The 19,902-nt window shown below is 39.4% G+C and overlaps 1 protein-coding gene across 1 annotated transcript; it reads left to right on the forward strand.

The window, feature by feature from the left end:
• The first annotated feature begins 397 nt into the window (after positions 1–397).
• Positions 398–4,689, forward strand: LOC116248747 (uncharacterized). The gene is made up of 4 exons (XM_031621709.2): positions 398–601; positions 774–973; positions 2,681–2,910; positions 4,289–4,689. The coding sequence occupies exons 1-4, from the start codon at positions 510–512 to the stop codon at positions 4,562–4,564; spliced, it is 798 nt and encodes a 265-aa protein (XP_031477569.1). The 5' UTR covers positions 398–509; the 3' UTR covers positions 4,565–4,689.
• The last annotated feature ends 15,213 nt before the right edge of the window (positions 4,690–19,902 follow it).

Below are 19,902 nucleotides of genomic sequence, written 5' to 3' on the forward strand. Positions count from 1 at the left end.
TAAAAAAAAATAAAAAAACTATAACCCCTAGCTCTATAACCATTTAAATTTTAAGCTAATGCTAATGTTAGCTTTTAACTTTAGAAAAACTTTCAAGAAACCCCGCAAAAGATTCAACAACAATAAAGACGTACGGAAACCCTTTACGACTTTTTACGACTGTTTAAGTGTGTTTTTTATAAACTTTTAACAACAAAACTACTATTAGAAAACTTTAGTTTACTCTTGGTTTCCTCAGGTGGCCTTAGCGTCACGTGAATAGAAAAGGCTTTCATTCATTGTGTCCGACTACTACCCGAACAGGTTGATACATGAAATGTCGTTTAATACGAAAAGCTCGACTTACCTGCTAAAAGTTCATTTCTGAGGGCGAATTATTTCTTGGATCTTTCCATACTCTCTCTCTCTGTGCCAGGGTCCACCGCTCGATCTCTCTCTCTCTTCCCCACTTCTCTATAAAAAGAAGAGGGTGGACTGCGGATTACTTCGGAACCCAGCAGTCATCGAAAATGGGGATTTCTGGAAAGAGGGTGCTTCTTACCTCTAATGGAGACTCTGTCTCCCGCGGTATCGCTTACTATCTAGCAAAATATGGCTGCAGGTTTCTTACTTGTTCCCTTGCCGTTCATTTTAACTGAGACCGAATTGGTTTTGCTTCGTTGGTCTTACATTTTCATGGATTTCAGTTGAGGGTTTGTGGTTGAACTGCAGTTCTTCATTTTTGTTCTTTTTTCTTGTCTTGGATTTCCTCTTACTGGTTGCTTTTCTTCTAGGCTTGTGTTAATGGGAGATCCAGGCGTCCTCTCACAGATGGCAGCTACCATAACGAATGATCTGAAGCGGACTGGTGCCATCCAAGTGGTCCATCTAGATATGGAAGACGGGAGGGAAGCGGTCTTTGATGGCGCCGTAGATAGGGCGTGGAATTGCTTCGGCCAGTTGGATGCGTTTGTTAATTGTTATTCATATGAAGGTACATGTTTACCTCTGAAGTGCGTAATTGTTGCCATCATGGATCTTGTGGAGGTTCTATTCTTGATGCTTGTTCAGCTAGATCTAAATTTTTTTTGTGCTAAATTGCTAATGGCAGCTTGTTGTTGATGAGTCCATGGACATGCAGGAGAAATTGTGCCGTCACTTCCTTCTTGTTGACTTGACGTTTGAGTTGTCGATCATTTGATCTTGATGCGCCTGGTGCTTTTATATGGAATTGCTCATTGTCTGCTTGCTTAAATGCTGGTTTGGTACCATAATCATGTAGTGTCTGTTCCATCGGGTTCCTTTTTTTTTTAATTTTTTTTTTATTTCTGCAAAGTACTGTTTTTTCTTTGGCAAGACATGGATCACATGATTCATCAGTAAGCAATGAGTTACTGATTTTTCTGTTTCCGTGTTATTATTTAATTTATTGATACTGCCCTTTCTGTTTTCTTAGTTTCTTTTCTGAAACGAGCTAGATTCTGCTAATGAATGTCTCCTATAGTTACCCTGGGAACCTGCTTCCTTTTCTTAATTTTTCTTCTTTGCATCTGATTCAATTTCCGGTACACTTGGTATCCACGAATCCCGTCGCCTATGCTAATATAATAATTTTTAAAAATGTAATTGCCTTCTTCTGCTTCAGATATCCTTCTCTTGTCCTTTTCGTGTATGAATTGTTTGAATAACGAGTAGGAATGAGTTGAGAGGTACTTGTTACCTGTAGACACTCAGGGGCCCTGTAATCTTGGGCTATCTGTTCCGATGTGTTGGATGCAGTTCGCCTTGGCATCAATTGCTCTAGATCTTTATGTGGACCATCCAAACCATAAGGAATCCATGAATGGTCCTTGAATGCCCTTCATCTGGGTGGATGGGGGGCGTCCAAGGGACTCTTCACGTGATCTCCACCCTCACATATTATATTTAGCTTGACACTTATAAAATGATAATGGCGTCAAAAGGCATCAGCATCTGTGAGTCCAAGGATTCATGGAATATTTTTTGTCTTCAGCCTTTGGCCTTTATTTTTTGGCCGATACTGCTATTTTATAATCCCACATTCTTGCTTTCTGCAGAACTATTTAATTATAGACTTAATTATGTATGGTTGAAGTGGCTTGTTAGTGTTTGGGGTGATTTTGATGTGAATGGCAGTAGGCCTTTATGGTACGGTAAAGTTTGATTTTCTATCAGGTTTTATCTAATAGAATTTTAGATAAATTTCATATTTACATGATGTAGCTTGTCAAAATCTCAGAATGGAAGTGCGAGGCAAGCCTAGGCAACCAAAAACAGTAAATGAAAGAAAAAATAATGACGATGAAGGAGCAGGCGTAGGAGAAGGAAAAGAAGGAAAATGAAAGAAAACGGAAGGAAAAAATGAAAAAAGGTAGAAGAATAAGAAGAAGAGAAAAAAATGAAGACAATTTTTCTAACTTAGATGCCTAGGTCCCCACCCTGGTCGACAAGGTGGTATTTTGACTACTAACTAGTAAGGTGGTATTATGGGTTCTCATTTCTCAGAGGTTTATGCTGTATGTGTGCTATTTACTGGTTGTTTATGTGATTTTAGTCTTACCGGTAGACTTGATTTTTTTTTTTTTACTATATGGTGCTAAGTGCAATAAACAAACTGGTCATTGGCTGCAAGTTGTCCCATGCCGTGTTGTTTAATCAGCCACATGTTAATGCCCAACAGGCAAGATACAGGAGATTCTGAAGCTATCTGAAGAAGAGTTCAAGAAAATATCTGCAATCAACTTCTCTGCACCATGGTTTCTTTTAAAGGCTGTCAGTAAAAGAATGCAAACTAGTAATCTGGGGGGATCATTTGTTTTCTTGACCTCAATTATTGGTGCAGAAAGGGGACTTTATCCTGGAGCTGCCGCTTATGGTTCTTGTTTAGCTGGAATACATCAGCTTGTTAAGGTATCTATTTTATTGCTTCCGATGCTTCACTTCAGATTTTCTCTTTCCTGATAAGTTGCCTTAATGATACTATGCATATTTTATGGCTTCCAACTTTCAACTGAATTCTTCATGCCCTAATCTCTTGGTAATGATGGACAAAACCAGCAGCTCAATAGGATGTAATTGTGTGGTTCAAAGCTTCGGTCACTGAAATAGATGAGGATCTTCTCTGGATCTCTAGGTTCTTTACTTCTTCAACTGGTAAATAGCTGCACATAGATGCTATAGCAGAAAGCTGCGCCAACTGACTAGCATGTTATTACCAATCGTGTAAAAATTGTTTGTCTATAGACTTAGACCAAACCTGAATATGGATAAGATTATGGCTTCTGCTCTCTTTCCCTATTTTCATTGTTTTGCTCTAGGCGAGGCTTGAGTTATTCTGGTGCCATAAAATATTTTATTTCTCTATGAGATCTGATTCAGGATTTCAGAAATGAAAAGGTCATTGTGGAGAAGCATCTGAGTTTAAATTAAAGCTATAATTAGTGTATGAAAATCATGTGCAGCCTAATTCCAACCACAAATTCTGGTCAAGATTTCTTCAGATCTTAATCCAGATGGCATACCAGGCCCTTGTCTGGAGGACAAATTGGATGTACTTTTCAATGATGGTTCTGTCTGTTGTCAAATCCTTATTTTGCCATGGCATTCTTTTGCATCCCATTACCCAATCCAAGAATCATTTGTTTGTGGCTTCTTTTTACAGCTACATGACTTAATGATGCATATCGTTCTACTTACTCGTTCTTGTTCTGTAGAAAATGATCTCTTTGTCCTCATAACAAAGCCAAAAAAGATCTAAATGAGCTCTGTCTTGGCTAGTCTGTCAGATTTTAAGCCGTTCAGTTGAAAGAGGTTAAGAGCTCAAGACTGGGATGTCCGTTGCGATAATCTGGTGGCATATGCTTCACTCAACTTGCCAATCCTTGATCCACAGTTCATACCGAGACATTTAAGTTGTTTGCTTTTTGATCACCTCCAGCATGCTTTCATTTTGTCCCCGTTGAACATTCTATGAGAAGGAACTCCTTTTCTTCATTAGAATTTGCTTTTACATTGATTCATCCATTTTCCTGTCCCAAAAGGCTGCTGTCTTTTTCTTGATCATGAGTGAAATTGGCATCTGAGTGTCTCGTTCAATATCTTTCCCAAATACAATTTATTGGTGATAGGAAGGCTCTCCCAATGCCATTGCTCATGATGGTTTTACCACCATTGACAAGCTAGCCGTGAACTTTTCATGATTCGGAATCAAAGAAGTTGCGCTTCAGTAAATGCATATCAACAAAGATAAAATCATTTTGGTGCTAATTTCTGGTTTTTTGCGTTGTAGGCATCTGCCTTGGAGCTGGGCAAGTACAAGATAAGAGTGAACGCGGTTACACGTGGCCTGCATCCTCACGACGAATACATAGTAACAGAGAAGGAGAAGAAAGGGAAAACTGCAAAGGATCTGATGCCCTTGCAGAGGTGGCTAGATGCAGAAAATGACTTGGGTTCAACTGTTCTCTATTTGGTCAGTGACGACTCCCGCTATATGACTGGCTCCATCAACTACGTGGATGGTGGGCAATCCATAGTTAGGCCTCGAATGCGCTCCTTTATATAATTGGAGCAGTTTTGGTAATAAAAGCAAGTCGGTGTGTTGTTAGATGGTCTTGTAAATCAAGAAACTTGTTTCAGATGACGGACAAGATGTACGTGGAATGAATAACCCGAAAGTCGGGTATCTAATTTTCCAGGTTCTTTGTGGTAATCCCAATATCAATAGTTCAAACTGCGGTGCCCAATAAAAAGTTGAAAAACACAAATTGAATAATTAACTGAGTTTTTCCGTCACGCTGAGCATCCGTGAGCCACTAAACTAAGTGAAAACAATTTGACCTGAGAGATTTCAACTAAATCTTCTTTTTATTGGTTTTAAACATGAGGAACTATGAGCTCAATGGCCTATAAGTAATTCAATATTATTTTAATGTAAATAATAGTTATTTATGAGAAGCAAGAGAATAATGGTATTAAATGACATGAAAAATTTGTGCATGTGTCTGTTTGAGTAAATGTGAATACTATGCAAATTGATTAATGAGTGATTAGATCAATTTTCTTGTCATTTTCTTTAAATACAAGTTTTCATTGGCGATTTGCATTCAGTCAAAATGTACTAAACAATTTACAATCAATCAATATATATATATATATATATATATATATATATATATTAGGAGCTGAAATCTTTCAGCTATTTTTGGCTCCATCTAACAACAACGGTGTGGTGCATTGCATCAGGCAAACATGATTAAAAACATAGCTGGATGCATTGCATCAGGTGATCAAACGCACCCTCTGATAAAACTGATCTATAACCTTTTGAATATGAATGCATTAACTCCACTGCCTCCGTCTTTGTCGTTTGGTAGGCCATCTTCTTCTTTCTTCAAGGACTCCTCGAATTCTTTGCCGCCCAAGGTTGTCAGAAACCACCAGACCCTCCCTGTTCCCATCTATATGGCCAGCCTCCATTCTAGCGGCCGCGTCATCCTTTCGGCCTTCTATGGCCTCTCTTCCTTTGACAGTTGATTCCCGGTTTCCTTGCATTAACAATTCTCCAAAAGCAATCCTCCTCATGTTGGTCTTGATGAAGATCAAGTATAAGCTCTGACTAGTTCCATCTAGCATGTGTACTCCATACAAATCGGACATGTTCTCAGCCAGACTTGCACATTTTCCCTGTCATGATGTTGCCATTTCAGTGGGCCAAAAATGCCTCTTGGCAACTTGCCAGCCATCAAAGGAAAGCTCCTCTCATCTTTGTCTTTCCAATTGCCATGAATTTTCCTATTCCTGCCCCACTAGATACTCCAGCAAACTATGTGAAATACTGTTTTTCAGCACCTTGAGAGCCATTTAGGTTGAATCTTCACTCTGTTCCAGGCCTGTAGTTCAGTTTGAAACTCCATCCATGGAATTCATCTTCTCCTGAATCTTCTAATCACCATGGTCCATACTGCAGTTGTTATTTTACACTGAACCAACATGGGGCATTACAATACCTCCGGCTAAGACTGGGCACCAGGCTGAGGGCTCGTTGCAGTCCCAAGCCCAGTCCATGTTGGTTGGGCCTGGGCCCAACTGTTAAAATGGGGACTGGGTCGGTCCAGGCTAGACTTTGAATCAGGCAGGGCTGGGCCGACACCCACCTCTACCCCTCCGGCTTTCCTTATTTGTTCTTCTTCGAGTTCATATATTTAATTGAGCCATGTAAACTACATTTCTCGAACTTGATCCAAAATTCGACAGAATTTGAATGGTGAAAGTAAAAACAAACGAAACATACATGGAGAAACAACTTTTACATGCATGGTTCAATCATTTGGGTATACGCCCATGACAGTGCAGCCAAAATTTTTTTATTTATTTTCCAACTCATAATCAATACACGAACTTGTCAACCATACGTAAGAGAGGAGCATTCATTTAACGTAGTAATGGTCACCCGTGTCGGTCTCCACCTTCAACCTTTCCATCTCCCATAGCACTTGAACACGAGATCCTAGTTAATATTGCAACTGACATCCTGTGTTGCTGGTTTAAATTCTTCCATTCAATTTAAGTACTATCACCATGGAGGTTCTTGAAAACCTTGTCTTCATCAATGATAGAAACTTCTAGATTAACATCACATCTCAAGCTCATCATATTTTGAATGAGATTGGGTTTGACTAGATTGAACTTAGCACTTATCATGATGGAGTGCTGCTATTTTAACAGTGGTTTAGTGAAGATATCTGCAACTTAATCCTTTATTGAGATATATTTGATAATCACTCATAGTTGGCAATCTTTTCTTGAACTTGAACAAAGTTAGGTCGATCTTTATGAGCTTGCGCCTTGATCAAACATGCGATGAGATAATAAATATGATGATCTGACATTATTGCACTATAACTTGTAACGCCTCTTCGCCAATAAATATGAATTTTCTTGGATAATGGTGGGATATATGAAATCCCCACCACCGTTGGATAGGACTCGCTCAGATCCTGATTATGCTTCGCCCTTTTCTCGCTAGGGGACCCGAGCCAAACAATTTGTGTCTCACTCGATTATTAGAAGTCAAAAGTTGTTCAATACCAAGCTCTTCAAGAAGGGAATTGGATGGATATGATTTTAGTAGTAGTTGCTACAATGGCCAACTATTCAGCCTTAGTACTAGATCTTGAAATAACTTTTTTTTAAAAAAAAACTCCATCAAATAAAATTAGATCGAACATAAATGACATATTCTCTTGTGGATCTTCTATTATTAGGGCACCCATCCCAATCAACACAGCTATAAGCAAAAAATTTCTATTGAGGATTAATTAGTTTTATGAAGACAACCATAGTCGATGATACGCTTCAAATGTCTCGGCATTAGTTTTAGTGCACTCCAGTGAGTGTTGGTGTGCTAGTGCATACGATCACAAACTTTATTAATTGGAAATGAAATATCTGGTTGGTCATCATGACATATTTTAGAGTTCCTACAATACTCTTGTAAAGATTGGGATCATGAAATTCTAATCCAGCATTGGTCGTTAAGCTAGAGATGTCATCATGGACATAGAAATGCCTTGAGATTTTTCCATGTTATTAGCTTTCTTAAAACGATCAAATATATAATTTTTGTTGTGCGAGGATGATCTCTTTTGCTTTTTCTTGCTTCAATACCCACGAAATAAAACAGTTCACCAAATTTTTTAATAGCAAATTCTAAACTAAAACTAGCAATAACCTTCAAGAATATACATGTCATAATAATGTGATCAACGTAGACCAATTCATTTTGGCAGATATTATCTTGTTGAAGAATGATAAGGGATGTATCCATTTGAGCATCTTCCAATCCCATTGTGAAAAGAAATGAATTAAGATGTGAGAATGAAATTCGTAGTGCTTGTATCAAATTCATATAATTCCTTTTGCAGTTTATCATGATTGAGAAATTTTGAATTTTCAAATTTAGGAGATTGCAATATACAAGCTTCTTCTATTAAATGTTCATGTGAAAAATGCATTATAAATATCAAGTTGATGAATTTTCTAGTTTTTTCATTAAGACAATGGATAATACTGCGTGTACGGAAATTGACTTCAGAATAGGATTGAAGGCCTTGGTACACTTAATACTCTCTTGTTGGCTGTATCATTTGGTAACAAGATGAGCTTTGTATCCTTCTAAAGTTGCAAAGTCTTTCGATTAATCTTGAACGCCCATTTACAGCCAATGACATGTATGACCAGTTGATCGGGAACAAGTTTCCAAGCAAAAAAAAAAAAAAAAAAAAGAAGAACAAGGGTCTAATATTCAAATTCCATGGCTCTTCAATTCATCATGCTCAAGAGCTTCTGTATAGTGTAAGGTTATCTTTCTTCAAGAAAAGTAAATGCATGGGCCATAAGAAAGGAGGGTCTGCTAGAGAAACAAGTTTGGAAATCATGAAACTTGGGAACATTAGGTTTTACCACTTCTATTTGTTAACCATGGGATGACAACGTGAGTTACTAGGTTGTTCTGGTTCATCTTCTTCATGATTATTGGTCAAATGTTTATTTGAAAAATCAAAATTCTTAGATTGGATATTGCTGTTTTCACTAGGTTTAGGAGAAGATGTATAACTCAAGATAACATTTGGATGATCTAAAAGCATAACTTTGTTTTGAGTGATTTCTTTAGGATGAAGATTTTTGCCTATTCGAGACTTGAATGGAAAATTTTACTGATAAAAAAAAACATGTTGAGAAATAAAAATACTGTGGAGCATAGCAAAAAAAGACACATTTTTTAAATAAAATCTAATTTGTATTTTGTATAAGCACATAAATGTGGATACCACGCAAACCTAGACACCTTTAGGAATTTATAATTAGACAAATCTTGGAGAAGCCTTTCCATTGAGAAGCAGAGCCAAGGTGTTTTGTGGGCATTCTATTTATCACAGATACTGTAATAGTAAATGTATAAGACTAAAATATTTGTGCAATATCAATATTAGTTTCATTCATGAGTAAAACTTATTTCAGATATATGTATGTGGCATCTCTGAGCATCCATTATTAGTATTATTATTATTTTTGAGGGAGGGGTTGGGGGTGGGGGTGAGAACAAGGAATTATATGTTCAATACTATTTTCCAAAAGGTATGGTTTTACGACTTGATATTTTCCTAATTTGAGTGTAAAAGTTTTAGTTTGTGGTTTGTAACATTTTCAGCAAAAATTTCAAAAGCTAAGAAGACTTAAGAGACGTTTGATTTGGTTTTCAGAAAATATATGAAGATATACTTTGACAAAACATCCACAAATAGGATATCATATTTGAATGTATTTATGCTAGTCATAAAGGCTGTCCCCCAAATATCAGAATAGACTATCTCAAGAGGGGCGTTAACTTATGTTTCGAGTTATAGGAATGTATTGATAACTTTTCTCTCTTCCACACGCTTCACAAACGGACATAAAAAAGCAAATCACAAGGCAAGCTTAAGGAATCAAGTGCATGCTTAACCACAGCAGAAGGTAGGATGATCGAGCCTCTTCTACCATGAAGACATGTTTCCTTCCTAAACATTGTAGCTCTCCTTTTTTTCTTTGATAAATGAAGCATGTAGATTTCTTGATTAGGCTATAGAATAATCTTTATCGTGATCCTTAATATAACAAACATTTGGATGAAATTCAAAAAAGACATGATTGTCTAGCAAAAATTTGAACTAAAAGCAAATTTTGACTAATACTTGGGACATGCAAAGTATCATTCATGATAAAGTATTTACCTTTAATTTATAAGAAACAATGCTAGATATCTGCAAACAAGATCCATTATTAATCTTAAATTCATCTCTTCTTAGTATCCAACATATATTGACATATTATTTTTATCATTTGCAATATGATGTGTAGCCACAGAATCAGGACACCAATTGTTGTCTACAAAATTTTATTATAATCTTGTGAGCTTTCTGAGATAATCTTTGAGTAAATTTGTATAAAACCAAAAATGTTTAGCAGCATGTCCAACATTCTCATATATTTTGATATGTTTTAGACTCAAAATTTTATATTTTTCCTTGATTATTTCACTCATGGTCCCTAGTGCAGGCTAGTCTTTGCAGAAAATTCTGTTTGGTTATTGTGTTGATAGTTAGCATAAATGATTCAATAGCTGGTTCATCATGTTCTTGACCTTTCAAATTAGCTTTTGCATAAGCAGAAAAAAGACTGGTACTTTCTTAAGATCTTACAACAGACATATAAGTTGTTGTATGTGAAACCTTGATTCTACAGAACCGGACATGAGAGTTTGACTGCTGCTCTAATAGAGTCTGTTTAGGGTCTCTTTTGATGCGGCTCCCTTCCTAGGAGGTCATTACCGTTAGCGTACAGCACCCCTCGTCAGCAACTCGGCACGCAACAACCAAACCACTTGACTTCTTCAATCTATTCGTTGAGATATGCAGTCAATCGGGTGAAAGAAGCATGATTGCGCAGCTCAAAGGGCTCAGTCCGAGCTTCCTAGGAGCTATCGAGACACTGGGAATGTGTATTTCTGCTCCATCAGGTGCCCTCTTCGGCCTAAAAGACAAACAACCGAAGCCCGAGTCAGGGTACTAGGAGGAGGGAGGCCATCTGCCTCCTTCCTTTATCTGACTAGGTCTATGAACTGAGTCATCGGATGCAAAAGGTGCATAGCCAACATTAACGTGAAGTGCAGCCCAACTATATGAAGGTCTAGTGCTTGAGCCTGACCGGTTAAACCACAATAAATTCCAAACTTCTGCTAAAAGCTTGAAACCAATAAGTTGTGTGTGAATTTCTTTCCATAATGACAATTCGATCAAACATAATGAAACTTTATCTCATTGAATCCAACCAATGTTGAATTGATCATTGATCTCATTAGTACCTTCTTTTATCATAGAGAGTGACAATTTCTATCTATTAATAAGTTGCATTAGATCAAAAGAGTATGAGAGTAAGTTGCTCTTTCAATATATTCTGTCATTAGTTTGATTGCAATCAATTGTTGTAGGCCATTGGATATTGCAATAAAGAGCATGTTGTTGGAAACATTCCCAAAGAATTGTTGGTATTGATGTTGGACATTGTAGAATGAGATGATGCCAAGATTGTTGTAGACGATGTGTTTATGATGGCGCTGATACCATAAAAGCAAACTAAACATGTGGTTCAAACAGTTACGTCTATGTCCATGGCAATGTAACCCAATATTTATTAATTTTCCACACCCACAATCAATACAAGAAGACATAATTTGAACACAAAGGAGACATTCATTTAAGGCAGCAAATCGTCCTTATAAATATTGTTTCTGTCTCCACCCTTGACCTTTTCATTTTCCACAATATTGCTAACGATGTCAATATGTGACATCCTTGTTAATACTGCAAGCAACATTTCATATTGTTACTACTTTAAATTATTTCCTTTATCAAAATGATCACCATCATCACGAGGTGCTTGAACCTTATCATCATGAACAATCGAAGCTTCTATACTAACAGAAAATATATTCAAGGATACACTGGATGTAGATCTTCAAGGCGCACGAAGGGACAACCATGACACACATATAGTCCTTTGTCAGCTTGATTTGTGATTTTGGATTATATAGCATTTTGAGATCCATTTTGTACTTATATTCAATTTGTATATGTTTCGGTTTTTTGGTTCAGGTTATGCGTTCAGGACTTGACCCGTTACTTTCATTCATCCACATAAATGGGCGACAAACTTATTTATCTTTTGTTGAAGTATTGAAAAAAAGAAAAAGTAAATGTTTCGTTTCTTCTTTAATGCTGTTGTCTTTCTCACGCTTAGTTTCGTGTTTATTTTCCTGGTTGCTATTGCATTTTACATTTACTTCGAACAAGTAGGAGCTGTCAAAGTGTTTTGAATTATCATTTTTGCAAGCAGAGCTTGCATCAATTGGTATTAGAGCAAGGTAGCACTTCCAATCTCATCTTCCCAACTGTGTGCATGACAACAAAATATAAAGAAAAAGTAAAAGACTATGTAGTTACAAAAAAAGAAAGTTGTAGAGCTAGCAAATGAAAAAGTTGTAATAGTGGAAATTGAGCAGTTTGAAAAAGAAAACTTTCAAGATCACGTACAACAAACCATAGAGAAACATGAATATGTGATCATTCACATCTAGCAGGATTTTTCTGCTACAACTAGGAAGGTAGATTTTATCACACAAAAGCTCAATGAATTCAGAGAGATATTCTGCTTGGTTTTGCATAACACACAAATCTTGGTGGGCTTCTTGCTGTAAATGACCATCCAACCATCTGTGCATTAGAAGGTTAAATGGGAAGGGGCAAGCAGTTGGATTACATTACGGGAGGCGCCGGGATTTTGGGGGGAATGTGGAGCCATGATTTAGTTGAGGCTGCATTGGAAGGGGTTCCCGTCGGAGCTCCATCACCGGCCAGCAAACCAGATCCATTGTCGAGGCTCCCCACAAGGGCCCCCTGGATTCATCTAGAGGAGGTAGGGAACCAACTGCTTCGTCTTCCTCCCATCGACAGGTAGAATCTACAGCCATCGGTAGACTGGAAGCGAGTAATCCAGCCATCATTCCTCCGACCGGTAGAGTGGTCGTCGAGACCCATGGCTGAAGGAACATTGAGCCACTGTCGAAGTGGGACAGGGTAAGGACGGATTCGATATTCGATGGTCTGCCCACCAGTGAGCAGGAAAAATTGTGTTGTTTGAAGAGAGCATTGTCGGTGCTGGGTCTTTCTATCACTTTGGGTATGCAAAAAGAGGCACGACGAAACCTAGAGGCATTGCCATCTGATCCTTCCATGGGTTCGCCACTTGTCCGTCGGCGAGCATGAGCTAAGGGGCGGCCGCCCGCCACTAGGCCTGGGCATCGGGCCGGGCCAGGAAACCTAGAGGCGTTGCCATCTGATCCTCCATGGGTTGGCCACTTGTCGGCGAGCATGGGCTGAGGGACGGCTGCCCTCTACTACGCTTGGGCATCGGGCCGGGCCGGGCCGGCCCAGCCTGTCGGGCCCAAGACCCGGCCCGGGCCCGGGCCGATTATTTGACGGGCCGGGCTGGGTACCGGGCCTGGTCGACCATGCCCGAGCCCAGCCCGGCCCGTTTTTGTTGCGGCATTAATTTCGAAGAAATTTAACACATTTTTCGAAAATAATGCATAAATGATGGACTGATTTTGTAATGTTCAAAATTCGACTATAAAAGCCCTTTTCGCCAGATTTTTTCTCCTATTTTCACTTTCATTTTCTCTCTCCTCGCGAGAGTTCTCCGTCCCTCTCGCGAAACCCTAGCACACGATTTGTCTCCCGTGCCTCCAAGGTTGCCTCTGCCCAACTTCCATCACCGCCACTGGAGAGAGGAGCGACCTCCTCCATTATACCGCACAGAAGGTGGCTGGAGCCGAGTCCGGAGCTTTTGGCCGCCACCTCATCCTTCTTTGCCATCGTTTTTTGTGTTGCCGCTGTGAGGATGACCATCTCCCAGCACCGGCAGACCCAAAGGAACGTTAGGAGAAAGTCTGCACTCTGCAGGCGTCAAACGCCGTCTTCCACTCTTCCTCCTTTACCCAAGTCGCCTCAAGAGGAGATCTCTGCTCCTCGCACTAGGAAGATGACTGGTTTTCAGTCGTTTGGGCGTCTGCTTCAGCTCAACGGTAGAGATGGCAAAGGCAGACGGGTTGAGTTAAAAGAAATGAGGCCCAACAAAAAACAAAGAATATTTTTCCTCTGGTTTTTCACAGACATACTCCAAATGAAGTATTCTTCATCTCCTGAGTTGATCCAAGAAAACGATGAACTGGAAAATGTGAAAGGAGAGGGAGGGCGCGGCGGAGGAAAGAAATCACGAAGAGATTGACCTAACGGCCGTCGGGCCGGGCAGGGCTCACTCAAGTTGAGCCGGATAACGGAAATCCTCGACCCGAACCCGGCCCATAACGGGCCGGCCCGGCCCGACGCCTAGGCCTACCCTCCACTGCTATTCACCCACCATTATCAAGGGTGGGAAGCAGTGGGTGCCCACCCTCCTTCAGTCGTTTCCCCATTTTGCCTTTGTCTAATGGTTCGGGCCAGTCCCTTATGGGACCGATTCAAACAAAATCGGGGTTTGGACCTGATTCGAGCCTGTATCACTTGATTCTCGAGTATAGAAATCCGAATCTGGGTCCAAATCATTTTGGACCGTCTATTCAACTTGGTACTGGTTTAGGGGTGCCCCTTAACGGAATTCAGACATATATTCCTTGTCCCGAACCTACCCTAAGTGCTAACCTAGATCCTAATTGGACCCAAAACCCACCCCCTTTGCATTATGGACCGGATCAAAACCAGAACCATCATCTTAGGAATTCTGGATCGAGTTCAAACCTAGCGTATTCTACAAATAATTCAGGAATAAACCTGATAAAAAAACAATTAGGTCTGAACCCCTAACCAAATCCATACCTAAACCCATATGCAAATCCCTATGTGAATTGCCATCCCAACCCATACCTGCATCCAAACCTATACATGTATCAAAACCTTTATCCTATCTCCGAACCGAACTACCCATATTCACATCCGACTACTCATGTAACCTAAGAGGTCGTTTGATTGCATTGGAACAGCGCGGAACAGAATAGACGCGTTCTGTTTTGGTAAAATTGACACAAACGTTGGACAGAGAACTCTCAGGACAGGGAGGACAAAGAACAAGGGGTATAAAAGGCTCAAGAGTTCCACCGCGTTCCGTGCTAAACCACGGAACAGCACGGAACAGCCTCTCCCGACAGCCTCCCCAACCCCGAGCTTGCCCTCGCCCCATCTCTTCCTCTCCTCCCCCTCCCCCTCCCCGAGCAACTCTTTCTCAATCCATCTCCAACAGCATCCCCGTCTTCTCTCCTTCTCCTCCGTCTCCGCTGGAGGGTGACCGCCGCAGCATCGCTTGCTGCCCCTGCCTGTTGCCGACCGGTATTCCAGCCTTCTATTCATCTCCAACGTCTCGGTGACCATTTGCATTTGTCTATTCCCATCTCTCTCACTCTCTCTCTCTCTCTTTCTCTCTATTGTTCGATTCTATTATCAATGGTATCAAAATCCCCTTTTGGATTGTGTGATTTTGAGCTTTGTTGAAAATGGCAACGACTAGGTTACTGGATTTAGGGCTTTTTCCTTTTTTGCGTCGATTGTTCTTTTTCCTTTTTTGCGTCGATTGTTCGGGGATTAAGCTTTGTCTTGATTTCTTATCATTGTTCTTGGTACATCTGATGTTCATTTGTCTGTCTGCCATGAGATGTAGCTGATACGATGATGCGGCTGGCCAGGGATTTAGTTCCTACAGGCTGGAAAAGGGAACTATAATACTATTTAGTTCACCCAGCTTTCTCACGTCCTCCAGCCACTTCTCCTCCGAAAAATTTTTCATCAGCAAACTAGGTTGTTCGTGTTTACGGATAGATAAACCGTAAACGTTCTCTTCTTCAGGTCTGTTGATACATTGGCTGACGTCTTCAATTTTTGGCCCTCTTCAGGTCTGTTGATACATTGGCTGACGTCTTCAATTTTTGGCCTGATGGTTGATGAAATACTTGGGGTGAGATCGTGAGCCTGAAATGTTAGACAAGGCCGGCCGGTTTAACTTGGAAATCTCTCATCAGTGGAATAACATGGAATCGGCAGGCTTCCCCTTTCGCCTGAATTCAGCTGCTCTTGTTTGTTGACGGATCGAAAATTCTTCTTGTGCCTTATATCAATGACAAATTACCAAAATTAATTCTTCTCATTCCTCTCTCTCTCTCTCTCTCTCTCTCTCTCCCCACTTGTATTTGTTTTCTCCTTACTTTATCTATATTTCACCTTTTAATATTAAATTGACATGCAAATGCTTAATTTTTATGGTTTGCAGGAAGCAAATACATGGCCCAAATCAAGTTTACATGATGAATGAAAATGATGAGCTGACTCTTGATGGTCACATTACTATTATAGAAAGAAAGAGTATAGAAATGGGGAGACCACTATTGAGAGTAGGAAATGGTTGAAAGGTTGTTTGTACTTATACATGTAATTATGAAGAGTTGATAATTCAAGAACAATGTAATTGTTTTTATATAAATAGCAAAAATAATTTTTTCATGAATTGATGATCTCTTTGTCTCTATCTTCTCTCTCTCTCTCTCTCTCTCTCTCTCTATATATATATATATATATATATATATATATATATATATATATATAAAAGAGAAAACTATTGCTTATCTTCGCTATTCAAATACTTTCTTTGAGTATTCTTACAATGAAACAAGAGACTCTAATAAACAAACATTGGACAGAACGAACAAGACAGACAGTACAGATAAAGGTAAAACAAACGCTGGACATAAGGAACATGATGTCCGTTCCTAAAACTGTCAAACAATGGACAGAAAACAACATTGACAGGATGGACATAACAGTAGCGTAATAGACAGGACGTCTTGTCTGTTCTGTCCTACGGTACATCTATCAAACGACCTCTAAGCCCCTATTCCGGGTCCGTATTGTACAAGTGCCATCATGGAGCTGCCACCTCCTCAGGCTCTCCAATAGAGGTGTTAGCAAGCGGGATCCCTTGCAGATCAGGCCCGCTCAGGGCCACCTCTGACAGTAGCAATGACATTATGCATAGGCCATGAACGATAGCGACTAAGACTATTTAGATGAGTAGGATGATGATGAGTTTTGGCATGCACATCTAGTAGGACCAGTTGATCATCAACATAGGCATACTACTGATCATTCGAATCATCGCGCTCAATATGGGGTGAAACTAGGCCTTGTAGAGTTTGTTGGGTGATTCAACACACATGAGTATTGATTGGGCATATGCAGTCCAGTTCTTCTTTGACTAGCATCAGGTGGAAGAGAATTACAAGGTACCACTAGCTGCAAATAGGCTGTGTGGACTTGCTTAGACTTGGTGGTTCAAACTACAAAGATCATACCAACGACGTGCAAGTCTTTGGCGGGATGCAGTGGCTGATGCAAGCCAAGTTTATACTGAGGGCATATAAGGAGTATCTCAATCTGCGATAGTGCTCGACATTTGTAGGAGATTGTACAACAGAGTTTTATTGGTTGTCAATGTGCATCCAGATTGTGAAAACTAAGCATCAACAAGTTACCAGGTAGATTTTTAGTCTTCATTCCTCTATTTCTAATGAATTTAATTGTATCATAGTAGATACTCTAGATCAAGCAAGCAGTTACACAATGAATGTAGAAGAAACTTTGAAACATAAGCATGAAACCCGAGTGTCAGGAGGTGACACCTCACACCACCATAAGTCGAGTTTTCCAACCAAGGGAGCTAGCTCCTTGAATCATATCCAGTTTAAACTTGTGCCACCTTCCTTGGTTAAAGGCAAGTGATCTGATCCAGCCTATAACACTTGATCTAAAACCCATAGTACAGACCAGCCCATCTGTTGTTGTCATGAGTTAGGTCACCTACCTTCGAAATGCTCAAATTCACAAAAAAAAAACATTTAGTAGAGACTATAGAAGGACCACCATTATATGACGAGAAGGAAGTCCATAGCTCAAGTGTCTCATCTGAAGCAAGTTCTGATCAAGGTGGCATTGTACACTTTGATAGTGATGACATACATAACCTTTTGTTGATTCAACATGTTATGACTGCTCCCAAGAGAAAATCAGATTCTTCGTTATTGCAAAGTAATATTTTCAAGACTCGATACAAGTGTGAGGAGTATATCTGTGACGTTCATTGACAATGGTGCATGTGAGAACCTATTTCTACAAGATATAGTTTCCACCTTAGGTCTGAAACCTGAGAAACACACTCAACCTTATAAGATGGCCTAGTTTAAGAAGGTAGAAGAGGTTCCTATCACCCAATAGTGTCCAATAAAAATTTCTATGGGGCCACGCTACCTAGATGAGGTGTGGTGCGGCGTGATTCTTATGAATGCATTTCACATTCTTCTTGGTCAACCTTGGCAGTTTGATCGAAAGACCATTCATGATGGGCACAAGAATACTTAAATCATTAAAGCTTAAGGGCCAGAAAGTCGTCTTGCTACCCACTAAAGAAAGCACAACACAAAGAGTTGGGCATCCATTACAACCTTCAAATTTCGGGGGATTATCTTGTAAAGAGTTCTTAGATCAATGTGAAGAAAATAGATTTTGTTGCGCTTTAATTAGTAAATTTGTATCAACCATCTCATCTAGCATTCCAAAAGAGGTAGCACCACTAATTTTTAAGTTTCAAGATATTATACCATATGATCTACCACTTAGATTTCCACCAAACCGGGATATTCAACATGCTATAGACTTTATCTTGAGAGCCAATTTACCCAACCTACCAACCTATCGAATGAACCCCATTGAGCATGTTGAATTGCAGAGGAAAGTCAATGAATCGTTGCAAAAAGGTCACATTCGAAAGCAAGTCTGTATATAGTTCCTTTTTTACTGACTCCAAAGAGAAAGATGGTAAAAACAAATGTATGTGGATAGTCGAGCTATTAACAAGATTACCGTTAAGTACCATTTTTCCATTCCCAAATTGGATGATATGTTATATGTGTTAGCAGAAACTCGAGTGTTCTCAAAGATTGATTTGAAAAGTGGGTACCATCATATAAGAATTCAATGAGATAAATAAAAACAATGTTTAAGACACGAAATTGACTCTACAAATGGCTAGTCATGCCGTTTGGTCTATCTAATGCACCTAGCACCTTCATGAGCGTTAGAACGCAAGTCCTTCAGCCTTACATTGGAAAGTTTGTTGTAGTATATTTTGATGACATTCTAATTTTTAGTGTCATGGTTTCTGATCATATTGTGATCTACGTCAGGTCCTAGAGACCCTGCATAAGGAAAAATTGTTCGTCAATACCAAAAAATGTAGTTTCCTCACTTCGAACCTCGTCTTCTTGGTGTTTATTGTTTCATCAAAGAGAGTACAAGTTGACTCATCTAAATTGCAAGCTATCGTAGATTGGCCAATGCCAAAATAGTAGGTGATGTCATGAGTTTTCATAGTCTAGCCACTTTCTACCGAAGATTCATCTGAAATTTCAGAACCATCATGGCTCCTATTACTGAGTGTCTCAAGGGTGAAACTTTTAGGTAGACCCCAACGACTGAGAATGCATTTTTCACTGTCATGGATCTTATGACTCATGCTTTAGTATTGGCTTTACCAAACTTCACTAGGGTTGAGATAGAATGTGATGCTTTCAAGGTTGGGATTGGAGCCGTGCCTAGTCAAAACAAGAGATATGTCGCTTTCTTTAACAAGAAACTAAATGGAGCAAAATGTCAATATTCTACCTACAACTTGGAGTTATATTCTGTTGTTCAAGCTCTTTGGTATTGGAGACACTATTTAATATACAATGTATTTGTTCTGTATATTGAGTACAAGACACTTAAGTATCTTCATGGTCTTCCTCGTTCAATCACATCAGACTAAGATACGAGATTTTTAAGTTATTTATGGCGTTCACTATGGTCTCTACTAAATACTAGACTTCAGTTCAATAGCGCTTACCACCCTTAGATTGATGACCAAATCGAGGTAGTCAATAGAACTCTAGAAAACTTATTTAGGTGTCGTGTAGGGTAAACACCAAAACCTAGAACTTGGTGCTATCACAAGCTGAGGTTGCATACAACAACTGAGTCAACTGATTTACTATAAAGATTCCTTTCCAAGTAGTGTATGGTCGGTCCCTAAACCATGTTGTTGATTTATCTCCAGTACTCAGTGTTGGAGAACATGCACTTGCAACACTTGATGTTATTGAGTATATGTGTGATTTCCATAATCAGGTTAACAAGAAGCTCAAAGGAGCTATGAAACCTACAAGTCCCTTGT

The sequence above is a fragment of the Nymphaea colorata genome, chromosome 2, assembly GCF_008831285.2.
Source record: "Nymphaea colorata isolate Beijing-Zhang1983 chromosome 2, ASM883128v2, whole genome shotgun sequence".
In the NCBI taxonomy this organism is placed as follows: Eukaryota; Viridiplantae; Streptophyta; class Magnoliopsida; order Nymphaeales; family Nymphaeaceae; genus Nymphaea; species Nymphaea colorata.

Bases quoted from the DNA above. Each gene is read 5' to 3' on its own strand.
- LOC116248747 (XM_031621709.2), top strand. From the start codon at position 510: ATGGGGATTTCTGGAAAGAGGGTGCTTCTTACCTCTAATGGAGACTCT. The intron at 602-773 runs GTTTCTTACTTG...CTTTTCTTCTAG, and splicing joins CTAGCAAAATATGGCTGCAG to GCTTGTGTTAATGGGAGATC. The intron at 2,911-4,288 runs GTATCTATTTTA...TTTGCGTTGTAG, and splicing joins GAATACATCAGCTTGTTAAG to GCATCTGCCTTGGAGCTGGG.